Source organism: Dermacentor andersoni, chromosome 6 (assembly GCF_023375885.2).
Source record: "Dermacentor andersoni chromosome 6, qqDerAnde1_hic_scaffold, whole genome shotgun sequence".
In the NCBI taxonomy this organism is placed as follows: Eukaryota; Metazoa; Arthropoda; class Arachnida; order Ixodida; family Ixodidae; genus Dermacentor; species Dermacentor andersoni.
This window is the reverse complement of record NC_092819.1, coordinates 56,850,477-56,868,888: the sequence shown is the minus strand read 5'-3', so window position 1 is coordinate 56,868,888 and position 18,412 is coordinate 56,850,477. Positions and strand designations below refer to the sequence as shown.

The following is an 18,412-nucleotide window of genomic DNA, read 5'->3' as shown; positions in this document are numbered from 1 at the left end:
AAGAAATCAATGTAGTAAATTCATTCTTAAATTTTGAGCATCAAATGTGGAACTGTTTTGAATAAACATGAGACCCTCGACTTCATGATGAAGCGAAGCAAGGGTGAGCTTCAACATTCACTTGATGAACGACAAATGACCTTGATATAGTTGTACACACTGTTAGGGGGCACAAAAACTTTAATAAAGGCTGCTGCATGATGAATTTACAGTAGAACCTTGTTCATACGTTTTGGGAAAAACAGCGAGACAAAAACGTGCTAACCGGGAAAATGTACAATCCGAAAAAAAAAAAAAAAAAAAGAAATGTCAGACTCAACTATTGTTGACATCTATGTATGCGAAGCGCCGCGTGGATTGTTGCGGCGTGAGACGCCGATGCACATCGAGCTGGTGGTGCTCCAGCGGCCGAGGTGCATTTTGTTGTTTTCCTATTGCGTGGTGTTTTAAGAGGGCGACAGGGAACCGAAACGAAACCGAGCTGGTGGGTGACGTCGAATGCTGCCTAAGCGAAATGCGATGCCCACATTGTCCCGCCGGCAGCAGGGCATGGCAGTGCGTTTGAATTATCGCCTACTAAAACATGCGGTACGCTATTACGTACCACGCACTGTAAAACAGATAGGTGAAGATGCTTATCGCAATAGGTTTGGTGGCGATAGCTGTGAATGCGGCATGCAAAGACCCGGGGCGAGATTTGCTGGTACTGGAATAAGAAACTGCGTGCACCTTTTCTTGCTCCCATGGAATCTAGCGGCCGGAAAATGTATGCAATCGCAGTGTGCAGCACGAAACAGACGCGTTTCAGTTATCGCTTATTAAAAGCGTGTGCTATGCTTTTGATGGTGTTGCGTGCTGTGAAACACATAAGCGAAAATGCTTATCGCAACAGGATTAGCGGTACTAGCTGTGAATGCAGCGCGCGACGACCCTGGAGAAGGTTTGCTGGTACCGAAATGAAAAACTGAGTGCGCGCCGGCGTTATCACCCGAGACGGGCGCGTGAGTATTGCGGTGAAGCTGCCATGGTGGGTGGCTATAAACTGCTCTCGATCGCGCGCGGCTTGCGCATTTTTCTTGTTTGCATGGAATCTAGTGGCCGGAAAACGTATAATACGATTGCAGTTTTGCGACATACTGAACATTGGCGCTGAAAAATCTTATTTTCCGGGAGCGTATGAACAGTTAAAAATGAGCGTAACTCTATTGGGCTATTTCTTGTGGTCTTGATTGCCAACACTGACGCTGGGAAAACGTACGTAAGGGGAACGTATCAACGAGGTACTACTGTATTCCTAATCTGATCAACATACAATTCTTGGGGCTGCTGCCATCTCAGAATCGGTGTTCTCATGTTGACTTCCCTGGCCAATCTCCGCCTAAGAGATCGCTCCACATAACTTCCTGCTCCAGCTCCAAACAAATTCTTCCCGTGAGGCAACTCAGCACAAACCTTCATACTTCCACTTCTGGCACCAGTCATAAGTGTCAAGATATTGTAAGAAACACATGAACTTTCTTTTCCTATTAAACAATGACGCTCTTATGGTGGAATTCCGTACAGCAGTTTCTTTTCCAACAGTTTTTAAGGCCATGACACATGCCAACTTCTACAGATCTTTCTTGTTGTGTTGCCATTTTTGCACAGCTGGGAAGTGTTAAGTGTCACACAGATAATTTTAATTCTCAAGCCATTGCTCAAAATGAATATACATAGTTTTCTTGAACAAGGCACAGGTGTGTTTCTGTACTGTGAATGCTACAGATATGCGAAAGATGCGCTGCGTTTTCCTGCCCCTTGTGCACATGCGTGAGTTGCGAGAGAAAAATGTGGGGACTGCACCTAGGTACTACAGACAAGGACACATATAGGCCCGTCTGTCCCTAGCCGAGCTACGCAATTCTACCGTGGATAATTAATCTTGAATAAGCTTTCACGTCTTTCCTGGTGTACAGTCGAGTCCCGCTACAACGAAATTGACGGTGCAAGAGAAAACATTCGTAGAAGCGAAAATTTCATTGTTGTGAAATTCACAAAAATATGGCTAACCTGAACTGGTAAACCACAAACTCTTGTTTCCAAAAGTCAAGCAGTATCGACTGCTTCCCTTTTCTTCCCAGGAGCATCATGATGCGATTTTCACATTTGGTGAGTAGCTGCTGAGCCAGCCTGTGCTCACCTTAAAATCGTCAATTCCCAGCATGCAAGCGTAATTCTGCTGCACGGTGTTTCCACTGATGGGTACGTTTTTCGCCCTCGTCTCGACAAACCACGTGTACATAGCCTTGTCGAGGTCTTCGTGCGCCGACGGCATCAGCTTCTTCTGCTTGGCTGATGTGCCTGATGCAAGAGCTTGCGCTATTGCCTCTTTAGACTTCAAAATGGTGGACAGCAAACTTGGACAAATCCCAAACTTTCCCGCAACGTCGCCTTTCTTCTGCCCACTTGCGACTTCGGCCAGGATCCGAGCTTTATCCTCCAAGGATAAAAACTTTTGACATGGCGGCGCCATGTCGAAAAGCACGCTAAAACAGAACGGTTTCTCTGAGCCAATCGAACACTGCTACACGTGCACAACACGAACTGCCAATTGCACTAGGACTAACTACGCACCGAGATGCAGCATGGACTGACGAGACGACTGAGCTTTGGCTTTGGATTCTCTGCGGCTAAAAAGTTTCAAGCTAATCCCAAAGGAAGGTCAGTCTCATCACCGTCGCCTTCGAGCAATGGCGGCCCCCATGCTCGGTCATCAGAGGCATTTTCTTGTGGTGCCAACACGCGATAACTTTGTAGATGCATTATTATGTGCAAAATGTTCGAAATTGCGTTTCCTGCACGGCAAATTAGATTTCGAGCCTGGAATTACTTCGTCAGATTTCGTTGAAGCGGAATGGCATAAGAAAAAGTGTTTGTTGTGGTGAGGATATTTATGCATTGACTCCTATGGGCAGCTGACGGGGAACCGATAACTATGGGCACCTACCGGAGTAGAACGCCTTTTCTGACTTGCACGCAAGTTTCGGGAACTCCGAATGCCCATGATGCAGCCCATTTCCGTCCATCTCAGCACACACGATCACTTTCCCTTTAATTGCGGCATCGTGTGTCTTTGCAGTCGGCACTTCCATGCTGACAGAGCAGTGTACTAACCTAAGCACACGTACTACGGCACAAGGAGGAAGCTACAGCAGCTAGGCTTAAAGCGTGTGCAAAGCGGCCATTTTGAAATGCCAGTGGCGATATGGTAACGCAGACTTAAGGCTGTTTCACATGACGCGATTTTCAGTCAGCGACACAGCGAATTCCGTCGCTCAGCGACCGCCGCGACGTCGTGGGCTCTCCGCGACTGGATTCCACCAAGTTGGTCGCGCCATCGCTCAGTCGCAGCGATCGGCGCGATGTGGGAGGGGCAATGTGCGTTTCATTGCGCGTTGGTAGCTCTGTGGAGCAATGTCGCGCGTCAGTTCTAGCTATGTTTAGGGTGTACCCACCAGCGTTTGCGGCTTAGGAGCTTCATACATTTTTTTGTTTCGCTTACACAATTCGTTTGAGAGGAGAAGCTGCACGCTACCCAGATCGGGAGAAGGACGCCGCTTCAACATACGGCACGTACCCACTTGATTGCCGCCGTCGTCAACCTCTTCATCCCTACAAATCGCGCCAGCTGCTTATATACATGCACACTCAACAGTAGTTTGTTCTTCTGTAAAAGCAAATACTCATCCAGGGAAAAAAGTTGCGGCTTCCATAGTAACAACGAAACTAGAGTGTACTGAACGGAACCACCCCACCGACGCCGCGCAAGACGCACACTCATACTTGCGGTGTTGTGCAGCGCCTCACTCACCGTATCTGCAAGCTGTCGTAAAGTCTCAACCCTTTTAGACGTTAAAAATGGTGTACCTATTCTATTATCGAATAAAAATAGGAAAATTCGAATATTTGACTAGTTTCCACGATGTTTTTATTTAACGATGAAGGCATGGATACTTTGTGAGCAAGAGGCAACCTTGAGCATCGCTGCGACGAATATAGCGCTGCCGCAAACGCATGTGAAAGCTGCGAGCGAAAATCGCTCTGCGACGTGCACGGCAGAACGATTTCTTTCGCCCCAATCGCGCCATGTGAAACAGCCTTTAGGGTCGTACTTGATTCTAACACGCGTGTAATTTTTGGACCCGTATTATCGGAAAAAAAGTGCATGTTAGATTCGAGTAAATACGGTAACGTATTTAAGTAAATAAGGCAGAATTTTGTGGGCAGCCCCACTCCGCCGTAGCCTTCGGAGTGCAAGGCATTGAAGAAAGAAGTAAAGCACAGCAGATGCCGTGTTTGACTGCCAATAACTCTGCTTTTGCTGGATGCATTGAACTATTTCTTGCAGCAAAATATGAAAGACGTTCTGAAAGTAAGTTTCGTCATTTCTTAAAAAGAGAATATTGTACATCGGGTGAATGGCCATATGAAGCGATGCGCGTTGCTGGTACAACAACGGAAGTAGAATTAGCAGAGGAAGAATGACGCATGTGCAGAGCGCGGAAGGAGAGAGAGTAGCAGAAGACCAGCATGTGCTCAAGGTAATTCAAGTACAAATCACGATGGCAGACAGACGGATGCTGACAACGTAGTCACTAATGGAAGTGCATGCTGTTATCTGGTATGAATGGGCATCTGGGACTGGTGTGTCCGTCATCCATCAGCGCCTACAGATCATGTACGGTGAAGAGATCATGTCTTGGGCCTTGCATCACAGGGCACCGAATTTTACCAGAGCGGTTTCTTCAAACTGATTGCACGCTACTACAAATGTTCCAATGTCGGTGACGACTACGTGGAAAAATAACGAGAAGAGTATAGTTCATGATGCCATGGTGCATATTTTTTGGCAATAATGTTTCTGTGTGAAAATAAATGACAAAACTTAAAACTTTCGCTCCCGCGCAGATTAGAACGCTCCTTGTATTTCTGAAATAGCCTATTTTGACTTCAGGTGCCTTTCTCCACTTAGATAAACTTAAGCCTATTTGAACAAAATTTAAGCGCCAGTTCTTGCATAGTGCAGACTGCTATCGGCTAGGGACAAATGAAGTGAAGTATGTCCTCCTTCGTAGTACCTAGGCACAGTCCCCAGGTTTTTCTCTTGCAACTCGCGCATGCGCACAAGCGTACGGCAAAGGCGACGCAGCTCTTGCGTGCTTGCATCCATGGGGGGGGGGGGGGGGGGGGGGATTGGAAATATGCAAGCCACAGCGAACAAAGACTGCAAGAATTTGAATTTGCTTGTTGCCACAGATCATAGTCGGACCGATGGGCATGTACTCCACCCAAACATAACATTAGGCAAAATACTCCATGAAATGTCGCCCCCGTGAGAACGAGCCAGTGCTTTAGCCGCAAGAGCTGTTGACCCTAATTACCTCTATTTACGCAGCAGCCAGTTGCAATTACAGAGCCAATGTGATGGGACATACCAAGTCAAATCGCTGAGCCTTGTGTAATGAATGTTTGAGATGTGGGCAAAAGGCGCGCTATGCTGGGTATCGTACAACAATATGGCCTTCTGCGTGGCCACTGCAAACACCATCCGGTACGGCAAGCTGCATGGAAACACGACAATCATGAGCCGATCAGCAGGGGTACCAAGGTTAATCAAGCAAGGGCACCAAGGGCATCGAGGTGCGACATGAATTCACATTACCTGATTAGTGGCTCCTCTACTTCTTCCTTGCTAGTTCCATCTATAAGCAACACCGAGGCAAAGTCTGTGTCAACATTCCAGTGTCTACAACCCGCATTTATTGAAATCAAGGACAGCTACAATTTTAAGCCAACATCACAGAAACAGACAGTAGAAAACAGAGGCATTACCCTTGAATGCAAGTCAATCCCTTGCCTTACTCCGCACCTTTAAAAGTTACTTCCAGTAGGACACACATGCGTTTATCCAACCATGCATCTGCTCTCACAGAAGCTTCTATAAAAATCAATAGGGAACTCTGGCGCTTGTGCCTACAGAAGCTGTAAGCATGGCTGTTCAATCATCTTGGGAATTAGGGTACGTACACAAACTTGCCTGAACTTCGTCCTGACTTCAAACGGCTTTATGACTTTGCAAACGGATAAAGTTATACAATATAGCGTTATAAATGCAACAATTCAAAGCATGTTTGCAGAGTCTTACTGCCTACTGCATTTATAAAAACAAAACTGCTTCGAAATTTAGCCCATTGGAGGCAGAAAAAAAAATGTAGTGAACAAAGTCGCAAGGGCGTCTCAAGTCACAACCACAAAGATCAGACAAATGTATGAACTAACCATAAAAAAAGAAAAAAGGGCTTTTACGTGGCAAAACTACAACCTAATTATGAGGCACGCCGTAGTGGGGGACTCCAGAAATTTGGACCACCTGGGGTTCTTTGACGTGCACCTAAATATAAGCACACAGATGTTTTCGCAAACTAACCATCGTTCCCACGGTAACTGAACAATCGCAGTGCCAGAGTTCCTTCTTGTATTTGTGAGTTCTAGTAATTACAGTAGGAAACTCTGTCTGCTTCGCGTCGCTTTGTTAGGGTGGAGGAGGTTTCGTTGGGGAGACTGCAAGCTGAGGCAGCCCTTGCACTGAGCCCCCTTCAGACTTACCGTCGTTTGCAACAGGCATTTGCAGCTTGAAGAAAACCGGACAGAAGCGTATCACCAAGCTCGGCTTCTCCCCGACAGGCAAGTAGTAGGCCGGCCTGCAACATGCAACGCACAATACTGGAGCACTTACAAACTCGTCAGCAAGTGTAACAGTGACAGCAATTCTATGAAAAACTTCCAGTAGCAGTGATAGCTTCAGGTCATTGAAGGGACGCTTAGAAGAAGCATTAAATCAGTTTAGACTGACAAATTATTATAATTATTCTTTAACATTGCTATTTCATTAATTTTCCGGTACCAGGGTGATTAAAACATAAACGAAGCTCAATGTTAGTCTCCCTCTCTATTTTTTCCCATTTTAACACCAAGACACCAGTGCCCGTACATCAATGCGACATCACGAATTTCAAATTATCTTATTTTGGGTAGTTGGGCCGTTGTGACTGAGTAAAAGTTATTGATACTTTCCAAGTTCAGACTTAGTCTCTTTTAGAATGTGATGTACAGCAGTCAATCCCCTGATTAAAAATTAACTAGGCTCGAACAGACGTGGGAACTTCAAGGCAGCCCGTCGCCACCCATCTTTTTGTTTTTGAGTCTTTTCTCGCTTACAAAGTTTTCTTTTCTTGCAAGAGTGGCTTTCTTTTGTATTGTAATAGGGTAAGTTATAATTTTTTCTCTTCAGGTTGTCATGGTGAGGTCTTTTCAATTTACCTTTCAGCACTATTTTAATTAAGTACATTACTCAGCTGCTGCAAGAATGCAGAAATGCTTGTTTGAATTTTCACTGGCTGTGCAATTAACACTAGTTGATTAAAAAATGTGTTGAATTCTTGCAGTATCTAGAGTCATTGTTGTTTCTGAGGCACAGACTTCGCACGTAGAAAACCAGATTGACAATTCCCCAAGCTCTTGAACTAGTACATCTATGTAAACGTTTCAATCATGACAGGCAATGCTCAAGGAACACTCTCCCACAACTCTTCAGGGTGCTGCAGGAAAGCTTGAGCTTGTTGAGCCCAGAACAACAAAACAATGCTCAATGCCGAAAATTATCTACCGCTAACATTGTGGAAAAAATAAATTCGTTTATGCGCCTGTGCTTGTATTTATTACCTTTCTCAAGCCATGAGAAGTGGTGGTAGTGGACAGACATGTCCCATGCTTTCAATGGAGCTACAAGACACTTCTAAAAGGAAAAAAATTTTGTGTTACGCGGCTAAAGATTAACACATGCAAACTAGAGTAAGATGATTTGCATATTAAGTTATCCTCCACTATCATGGGAATCAGTGTACAACTAGCTACATAAAGGGGAAGCACTAGCTTGAGGCCAACTTAAAAAATTTAATTATTGGGTTTAACTCCCCAAAACTACACATACTCGGTTTTGAGGGATGCCACAATGAATGGCTTCGGATTAATTTTTACCAGCTGTAATTATTTAAAGTGCATCATAAGCACAGCACATCAGCGTTTTTTGCATTCCACCCCCATTAATATGTAGCCGCGACAGCCGGGAACTGAGCCTTCGACCTTCTGCTCGGCAGCACAATTCCACAGCCACCACAGTAGTTTGAGGTCAATTTAAATTTACCAGAAAGTTGTGCTCCAGTGAGTGTTGATAGGCATTTTATTTAGGCTCCCAATTTCTTTTTTTTTTTCATTGGAGTATAGTTGAAAATCTCAAAAACCTTAAAAACACCAAAGCACAAATTTTTGAAAGTTATTTAGCAGTGCAGCGAGCAGAGATATCCCACTACCACCAAACGGCGGCTATTAAGGTGTCTAAAAAACCGACAAATAAGATGCATTAGTTTACAGTTTGCATGAAATGGTTATCATTTACATGGAGTTTTACAGAACTCTTGTCCACAAATTATTGGTAAAATTCAGAGCAATGTGCATAATACATCAGCTTGTCTGCTTCCAACGTCCCAATTACACGATCGAAATTTCACTTTAGAAGTTTAAATCCCAGTCCCAGTGTTCCGAAAACCTGCAGCGAGTACTAGCAAGGCACTCCCATAGACAGGCAAGTTACAAGTAAAACTCACTCAGACAGATCGCTCCGAGCAAAGACGTAGACCGTGTTAACCACTCTGCCGCTGTCCTGCTCAATGATGCCACAGGGTGCAACCAGCAGTTCGCCATCAGGGGAGAATGCCAACCGCCGACAGAAGGATTTCAGTGTGTCATCGTAAAACAACCTAGTTCCTTTGTCCTAATGAAGAAAGGGAGAGATACCACGAACTTAGGTTCTGTTTGGACCGGCACAATAAAGAGTGCTCCACGAATGCACAGGTTAAAATGAAACCGCACGCACCAGCTACATATTAATGTACATTAATGGTAAGTACAGCCGTCTTTCAAATGAAATGGCACCTACATTTGTTTTCTCAAGCTTCCTCTCTTTCGGCAAGGCAACGTGAACTTTCTAATGGTAATATGACGCAGACAAGAGCAAGACAGAGTACAGTAGACTTCCATTAATTCGACCCTGACAAGACTGACAAATTTATTGAATGAGCTGGCAGGTCGAAATAAATATAGCGCACAAAAATGCCAAAACAAACTGCGAATTCATTTGACAGTAATCACCAGAGTTTAACAGGCCTCTGTCCAAAGTAGAAAACTAATGTAGAATGTACATTAAAGCTCCTAAACAAAGTGAAAATCTAACACAGACTCACTTTTTAAAAAGAAAAATGTGTTACGCAATGGCAGCTGATTTCTTAAAGCTTTGCCGCCTTTCTTCTTTTTCTTCTTTTTTTTTTTTATTGTCAGCTTCGCCGCAGTACATCTGTGTTATGCGGTAAAGCATACGAACGCTGCAAAGGCAGTTGTAGTTTCTTATTGCAACGTGCAGGCAATTTACGACCCAATTGCCCTTTAAAAAAAAAAAAAAAAAGAATGCACTTTTGAACTGCGTCAATCCCATGATCGGCCATTGCGAGCTAGGGTTATTGCTTGAAAAATCTTCCTAGGGCTGGCTGAAAATGGGCGTTCCATTTCTGAAGGGTGAGGACATCTATCCAATGCATTCACCGTCCCCTAAGCTCTGCCGAGACCGACATTTCCACTAAAGACGTTGCTATTGGGGTCACCACAGGGATCAAGCGAGTGGGCGCTGACTGGTCAATTTTAGGATCGAAATAACGAATGTCTGGGCCAACAGAAATACATGGGCACTGGCCAAAACCTTCGGTTGGGATTGAACCAACAGAAAAAATCTAATTAACCGAAGCCAAATTAATGGAAGTCTGCTGCATGTTGTGTTGCTCGCTGTTGTCTGCATCTTATTGGTGCTAGAAAGTTGACAAAATTTCAATCCAACTTGCCAAAAAGTCAGTACTTGCTGTTGGTGAGGTATCCTTAATGCATCACATGTGGTTGCAGGATACAGCCTAAACAAAGCTAATGTAATGTCTACAAATTATCAAATCTGGCCACGCATTGTAGACGTTGCGATTGCAATGCCCTGCTTCAGGAAACCAGGGTTCTCTTTAGAAATAAGAACCAAATAAACTGGGAACAAGTTGAGGTGTACCATATTGGCAAAAATTCAGCCTTGCTTGTTGGCGATGCACCTATGGTGGTTTGTAGCAACAGGCAGGTTTAGCCTAGCGATAAAGGCCAGCAAATTCACTTTACACAACAAATGAGTCTAGAATATGTTGCATGCACCATGTGCCATTGTACGCTTATCTATTTATATCTTTCCAGTGCAACAAGATCGCAGCAGCCATGTTGTCCAATTCTATTTTCTTCTGTTCCTTCGCGCTGTTTGATTTTCGCGATGCAATTAAAACCTTGGTTCATGGCGTGTACGAGTACTTCGTGCTTAAAAAGCAAGTTGGTCCACACACGCAATGGAAGCACACAGATCTTGCTAAAAATGATCAGATTTGCAATTTAGTGTTTTTGAAAATTTTCACTAGGCATGGAGAGAAGACTCAGACCCTATTAGAGAAGAGGCGGAAGGAACAGGCTGGCAGTTGCAAGTGGAAGAGGAACAATGCCTGTCTTCTTTCCAGAAAAGGACAGAAAGAATGATGACGGAGAAAGAAAGAATGACAGGCGCTAATGAGAGCGCATAAAAACGGCATACGACAGTCAAAGCAAATAAAAGCACTTAAAATACTTTGTCAGGTTATTGCGGTGTCATTATGGCGACGTTCATTTCAGCAGGACACACTGCACGGACGCTAAAGGCATGCAATGATTCAGATTAGAATGGTTGATCATTTTGAAGCACCACTGCTTATATTCTGTACAGACATTTTCATGCAGCTCAACTTCGTTAAACTGAAGTTGCATCTGGCATGAAAAGAATATTTTTACATGTGATATTTGTTACGAGTGTGCAACTACTATGATAAAAAAAATGTAATCAAGTCTGCACAAGTAAAACGCAAGTGTGATGCCTCTGACAGGCCAGAAAAAGGCCTCCTGTAGATCTAGATGGTCATGTAGCCATGCCAACAAGTTGCATGTCACTATGTCGACAAGTTGCATCTCAGCAATGCTAAATTATAAACACGTAGTTCACACTGTCATTAATATGCACATATGTGAACAGTGCGACCACAAGAGGTCGGCATGTTGGTTCGCTGTCAGTGAGCTAGTCAAACTAAGCTGCTCCTGCTCACCATTCACTCCTGCTCCAGCTAGACAAAAAGTTGCTCCTGCTCACCATTCGACAGATTTGCTACAATAGATATCTTGAGCAAACATTTATTTGCTTTCCTACAAACAATACTGTCTTGGATGTATTGCATTTTTGTTTTCATTATAGCAGCAGAATACTCACTGAAATAATGTGTGGCCAACCAAATTTTAGATTTACCTTCTTATATATCCATGTTTAATGAAATTAATCAAATTCTGGAGTTCTATGTGCCAAAACCATGATTTCATTATGATGTACGTCATAGATGGGTACTCCAAATTAATTTGGACCACCCAAGATTCTTTAATGCGCACCCAATGCACACGGGTGTTCTTGCATTTCGGCCCTATTGAAATGTGGCTGCTGCAGCCGAGATTTTATCTTGCATATATCCAAGTTCGTTATACCTAGGTAGGACTGTAGTGGTCAAAATGAAGACCACATTTCCCTCCTTGACTGTCACATCTTAAACACACTGCCAGTGGCATCGAAATTTCAGGTCTAACTACATTAGGATACAGTACATTACAGTGAGCTTGGCCTAAAAGTAAAAAAAAGAAAGAGGATAACTACACACATGTGGTCGCGCTCATTTTTGCATGTGGCTGTGAACCACAACTTCAGTAGACAGAGATCCCAGGCATCAGCAAAAGTTGCACGTCTTGGTTGGCTTTGGAGACATTTTTTATCGAAAGGAATGCCTCTATTTCAGTTGGCAAAGCTTCAATAAGCTTGCATTCATCTGAATACAAATTCATGCAAGCCACTTTCTGATACATTCGAGCCTTATGTCGTGGTGTCTTCCCGCGTGATGCTATGGCATGCATGCGCTACAAGTTGTACAACTATCGGTCGGTGGCATGTCAATAAATAGTTGCTAGTAGCGCTTGTACTTGTCCACTCTTTCTTTTTTGTGTCTGTGATTAATTTGCACTAAACTACCGCAACTATAAGACATCAAAATTTGAACGCACAAATTTTGTGGGATTTTCCTTTTGGTACAGGAAGAGGCTATGAAAGTGTTTGACATGTTGTCACTTATTTTTGAGCCCAGCGTAATATACTTTAAACAAATGACAACATTGTTTGGCCACACTGTCCTACACATCATGGGGTGTCGTTTCAGGAACACGAATAATGCACTACCAACCACGTTTTGCTTTTACATTGCTTTTCTGGACATGTAAAGTTTTTACTCTTAAACTTCACAATTTGTTTTTCCAGAACTTTATTTTACAAGCCCAGTTTCACTCAACATTTTACTTTTGAGCTTTCATTCAGTGATCATGCAATTTTCGAACAATGCACAGGCCAGCAACCATACATTTTATGCACTGTATCTCAATTACCTTATCACTCAGCCCTTCGTGTGGTACAACTGCCTTGTGTATCTTGTAGGCGACCTTCTTGTTGCTGACTCTGAATATACGTAGTGCCCTGCAGAAAAGAAAACACAGAATTTGTACATATCTGCATGTTACAACAAGTTTCTGCTATCAGTGACAGCTCAAGAAAGTAGATGCGAGGGCTCCTCACAAGTGCACGCTCATCAGTGGATTACTTCGTCTGATTCTCCCTCTTCGTTGTTATTCACAGCCACGTCTTTGCCTTGCTCAGCTGCTGTCACGTTGCAAATTCCTTTCACCCCATTTCAGATAGAGGGACGTTCTGTTTGCTCATGAGCTCAAAGCATTTCACATGTCTGAGGAAAGGCTAACTGGATGCTATTTTGAATTTTTAACAGCACAACACGGCACAGAAACAGGGGAAGAGGACACACAGTGCTTGCACCAAACAACTTCAGTGTTCACAAAGAGCAGACATATATGAAAAAAAGATAGAAATAAAGAAAGGCATGAAAAAATGAAACTGCTATGTGATTGTATCATGTCACTCCTATCAGTGATGCCCAGATACTGTAACTCTATATTATTCAGTGCCAATAGTAGCATGATGTTTGTAAGCGACTGATCTCATTTACTTCAAGGATCTCCCCAGTCAATTGTGATGCCTTTTAGCTAACAAAAATATAAGAAAACTAAATTAGCTACTAAGTAAAGGTTGACTAGATTAACCTGGCCTTCCAGTGCAGCATACCTTCAGGGCTGCAACCTGTACCTGTTCTAATTCTCTTTGGAGAAAAGGGTTGGTAAGCAGTTACTTTTTATAAGTCAGGATAATACTTTTCCAAATATAGCACTATTCAAGCACAAGGTATTGCTCTGTGTCTGTCTGAGCTGTTTTCTTTTCTTTAATATTTCTTTTTTTTTTTCATAAGCACACCTGTCAAATTAGCTGTTGGTGCAAACGGTGCGTGACTGAAGCCTTTATCTTATTTTTATTTATTTATTAGATACTGCCAACTGCCTCCTGGCAGTCCAGGCAGGAGTGAGTGAGTACAAAGTCAGCACTGCAAGTCAAAATAACAAAAACATGAGTTACAAGGAACCATGAAAAAAAAGAATGCTTAAAGATACAGACTATTGCGTCGGTAAAGGCAGCATGTACAAAATTACAAAAATAGGAAAATGGTGATTCTAAAACTAACACACTTCACTGAAAGATTGCATGGCAGAGACAAAGGATTCAACCGAGGACATACAAGCGACTTCTTGTGGTAGAGCATTCCACTCTGCTATAGTTCGAGGGAAAAATGAGAAGCGATAGGCAGTAGTTTTAGTCAGTGGCATCACAATCGTTTTGCTGTGCTTGCGGCTGGTTTCTTTTGTTTCATTAAAATTGATGTACATGTCGGGATCCATTTTTGTTTGTTTATTAACAATATTAAACGAAGTTTGTAGGCGATGCAGTCTGCGCCGAAATTCTAGCGATGGGAGGCCAGACCGTGTTCTGAGATCAGTGATCGAGACTCGTCTACTATAAATATTATAAATAAATCTAAGGGCTTTCTTTTGCACGCTTTCAATGTTGTTGACACCGGTCTTTGTGTGGTGATCCCACACAGCATCGGCATATTCAAGCAGTGGTCTAATGAGTGTCGTGTAGGCAGCGAGTTTAGTTTTTAGCATGTTCAGTTTTGCTGAACTACAGTGGCACCTCCTCTTTGTGCCTGTGAAACATTTCAGGAACTATTTTTCAGGAGTGCGGAGACATGGAATGAAAGCGCATCATAATTTTGTCTGCATTGTAAACTTATAAATGACTAGTATAAGTTTATCCACATGCAGGCCACCGTTGCGTGCTTCCTATTTACTGAACTCGTGGGTAATCTGTTCCACAAGGTACTTCAGTCCCTGCATGAAGCATTACCTGCACGCATTTGACGATTCTGATGTGTGCTATGATGATGATTGTTCACTGCGAAGACGAGAATACATCTGTGGCTGTGGGAGAGCAGTGTGCCGTGCGGGAAAGTGAGCAACAGTATATCCTCGAATGGCAGCTTGCCGATTGGCGATTCTTGAGCCCACGGCCAGCTGTCCTACTGACCTGCTGCCGTCATCTATGATGGCTGGATAAATGCTTGCAAGCTGACATCTGCAGCTTGGTGTTCCAGCAGCGTACTGTCCTGTCTTCCAGTCTTGCTGCCTCGGCTAAGTTCAAGCGTGGTGCCAATTGTCCCTAGAGCGAACGTCAAGGTCCAAGACCACTTCACCCAAAGATTCCACTTCACCACTTCACCACCATTCCACCACTTCACCCTACAGGCCATCTTTTGGTGATGTCTCCTTGCAGGTGGTGCGAGCAAGTAGGACAATTGCACGCAGTTACATGCACCCAGCTGTTTGAGACGACAAACTGTAGTTTGCTCGTGTTTAGTCTGTGTCATGCATGCAAGAACAACGGCTGCCAAGTCTGTTTTAAAATGATCCCAGGCCCAGCTTCATCACAATATGTCATGTGGCAATATCTGCCTGCATGGTGTAATACAAGATCCTTTACATTAAAAAAAGCATAACACTAGGAAACAGTTACCGGTCAGAACTGAGGGTGGTGAAGTAGGTGTCTCGGGGGTCCCATGCAACGCCTTGGACGAAGCCTTTGTTTTCGTTCAGCAGAGATACCTTCTTGCCTGTAAATAATAGTAGAAGCTTATTAGCCAATATGAATCTGAACACAACATTTTGCTAAAGTGCGACATACTACTCCACCCAAAGCACAAAAAAGGAAAGCCTCCGTGTGGTGCATGGTAACACAATGGGATTAACCTGCGACATGTGTAATTAAATTGCATGGACATTTGAGTTGATCATACATGGACACACGTGATTAGTGTCGGAGTAAAGTGAACATTGTCTGCTTCAGTAGCTGTACTGGCATACTAGCCTTTTCTTTCTTATACTAACTTCCAAGAAACCATTATTGCCATTGCAACCCTTCAGACATGTACTGCCCAGTTCTTGAATAGGTTTTTTTCATATGACTGCTATATCACGTCGAACAAGATATATGAGCACATTACCTTACACTAAATGCTACTACATGGTTCAGCAAGCCACATCATGCCACAGAAAGTGGTCATGCTAGCTACTGCCACTCTTTCTTGTACAAGCACTCCCAGTGATAACTCATTTTGTAGCATGGTGAGAATATAATTTAGCAACAATGAGTCCTCAAGTCACCAGAATATAAACCATTTCTTTCTTATGAAAAAAGTTTGCCACCCCCTAATATAAAAATATAAAAAGAATTCGCTTAAAGGAATATTTTAACTAGCAGCATACAACTCGGCTTGTCTCAATCAGGATCGCTAACCACTACAATAACGCCACAAAATTACTAAAGTACATGAGATAAACATACCTTTTTCAATGTTCCAGATGATGGCAGAGTTGTCCACCGACCCAGACAGCAGGTACATATTATCAGGCGACCAGCAAACGTCACAGACGTCATCGATGTGTCCCCTGATGTTACGAAAGAAAGATGAAGCATAAAAAAAGCTTAGCTACGACGTTTTCTTGTGTGTACTCGTCTCACCTCAGCACTTTCTGCGCAACCCAGTGTTCCTTGTTTTCTATTGTTTCATCGAACACGTCACCGGGGTTTTTGTCCACTTGTTTCCAGATGATAACATTTGCATCTGTCATGGAATCCACAAAGTGCATTCGTAGACGGAGTGTTGACACAGAGCAAGGCTGGCTGGCTCAATGCAAGTTTTCACACTAATAATTGAGTGTAAAAAAGGAGGCCGAAATGATCGGAGTATGAATGTCAAAGTGGAGCGATAGCTTCCCGTTTGACCTAAGATATACCACTGATGAGAGAGAGAGATAGAGAGGGGGGGGGCTCTTTAGACAATCCCGGAGAGGTTTGCATAGTGACGCTCCTAGTTTGCTACTCCAGCCGGATATGATTAAACGTGAAGAAACACCATAAAACTCAACCAATTAAAGACTCTCAATGTGACCAGTGCCTCTAAGGAAGCTTAAAAGCTTCTTCGTTGCATGAGATGCACTGGCAGCATTATTCCATGGGCCAAGTACATGTTGTAGCTCAAGCGATGACAGTTTTTGATGAACATTCGGCGCAGACATTAGGGCTGTTCTTCCTAATAGCCTGGAAGTGCTCTATTGGTTAATGCTATGGGTGTTGTATATAGGTGCCAGCTGCACTGGCTTCCGGATTGGCTCGCATTACAACCACATGAAAACCCTCATGGTGGCACACTGGTACTGGGATCAGCCCACCAAGTCGCCACCTTTGATTGCAAAGCTTCAGAGATCGGCCCAGTTTAGATGGCCACACGGCCGTCCGCGCAATGTGGAAGGGAAGGACCAAAGAAAGCTTTGCTTTAACATCCAGGCAGAAACTTGTGTTATCGAAAAGACACGTCCTACTTTCAAGACACTAGGACCACAAAGTGTTCTTGGAGTCGCTTCTGTTTAATCCCGTTCTCCATAGTCTGCAACAGGTCCACCAATTCAGAAACAAATGAACAAAAAACAGTGAACTCACCATCATCTCCTGATGCAAGTAGTTCGCCTGAACGGTCAGAAATAGAATCAACGTAAAAATGAGAGCTCACATCAGAATCAGCCATAGTACAGTCTAATGGGAGCGAGGAGAGTGCGCCTGCTTACCATTATTTGAGAATCGTACAGCGTTGACGGTCTTGGTATGCCTGTTCAGGTCGGAGCGAAATTCAAGGCTGCATTCCCCATTGTGGTGCACTATTATGAACCATATCTAAGTACCAGAAGGAACAGTAACAAACAACAGTCAATTGGTATGCTGTTTAGTAAACAATTCGAGTGAGATAAGATAGAGAGAGAGAGAACGAAAGAATGAGAGAAACGGCAGTTGTTCCTCGGTGCTGAAGGTGAGCAGACTCAGATCATCTTATCACAATCCATACGTAAATGATATCTCGATTGCAAGCGAAATTACGTGAACTGGCTAAAACGTAATAAACTACGGCTGAGCAATAGAAATAAAGACACCCCCAGATACATAATCGGTGACAAAACGCGACGCCTACGCAAACATTCAAGTTATCCAGAAACGAATACATGGGAGTTACGCTTTCCCAAAAGTATTAAAAAAAACAAGGGAGGGGTTGCAGTGAGGCTGTACAGCTTTGCGTGACAAGCGGTTATCAGTAACGCGAGAAAAGGAACCAGTTACTCCGGCTTAGAACGATAGACGTACCATGATATGCGTGTCCGTACCACAGCTGGCCAGCCTTCGACATTTGTCATTTGACGGCTGGAAGTCGATGCTCAAGATGGGATCTCGATTGTGCCAGGATATTTCCGGTACATGGCACTTCATTCCTGCAAAAGGAAGGCAAATTTCCGGGGAAAACAACGTTTTGTGGGCATATCTATGGCTGCGGCTAACCTCTCCAAAATTGCAAGAACAAATATGCAGGAACAGTAGCCGCTTCCCAATACCGCCGGATCGAAAGTGCGCGAAGTTTCTATTGCAAAACACACGCAGCGCAACAATTGCTGCGTTAGGTAGCTTCATTACGTAATGATCTAGCAAAAGTTGTTCTTGTTTTAAAGAGTTTCAATGGAAAACTAAACAAACCTTATAAAACAGCGCCGGCAAATCAGCATGAAAATGTGCGCAAACTACAAAGCGCGCCAACCGCGAGATCCCCCAACAAAACGCATCGCCGCCTATCGG

General features: G+C 43.6%; 1 protein-coding gene across 1 annotated transcript in view; it reads right to left on the bottom strand.

Moving 5' to 3' along the window:
• Positions 1-18,412, bottom strand: part of Caf1-105 (chromatin assembly factor 1, p105 subunit) — a 24,219-nt gene extending 5,807 nt beyond the window's left edge. Inside the window, exons 1-12 of the mRNA XM_050171650.2 lie at positions 18,314-18,412; positions 17,930-18,054; positions 17,362-17,467; positions 17,237-17,263; positions 16,259-16,361; positions 16,082-16,185; positions 15,254-15,350; positions 12,667-12,754; positions 8,703-8,869; positions 6,646-6,740; positions 5,702-5,741; positions 5,475-5,600 (exon numbers count right to left, since the gene is read on the bottom strand). Of these exons, the coding sequence (XP_050027607.1) occupies positions 5,475-5,600; positions 5,702-5,741; positions 6,646-6,740; positions 8,703-8,869; positions 12,667-12,754; positions 15,254-15,350; positions 16,082-16,185; positions 16,259-16,361; positions 17,237-17,263; positions 17,362-17,467; positions 17,930-18,052 (1,076 nt within the window). The 5' untranslated portion in view covers positions 18,053-18,054; positions 18,314-18,412. The remainder of the gene's footprint in view (positions 1-5,474; positions 5,601-5,701; positions 5,742-6,645; positions 6,741-8,702; positions 8,870-12,666; positions 12,755-15,253; positions 15,351-16,081; positions 16,186-16,258; positions 16,362-17,236; positions 17,264-17,361; positions 17,468-17,929; positions 18,055-18,313) is intronic.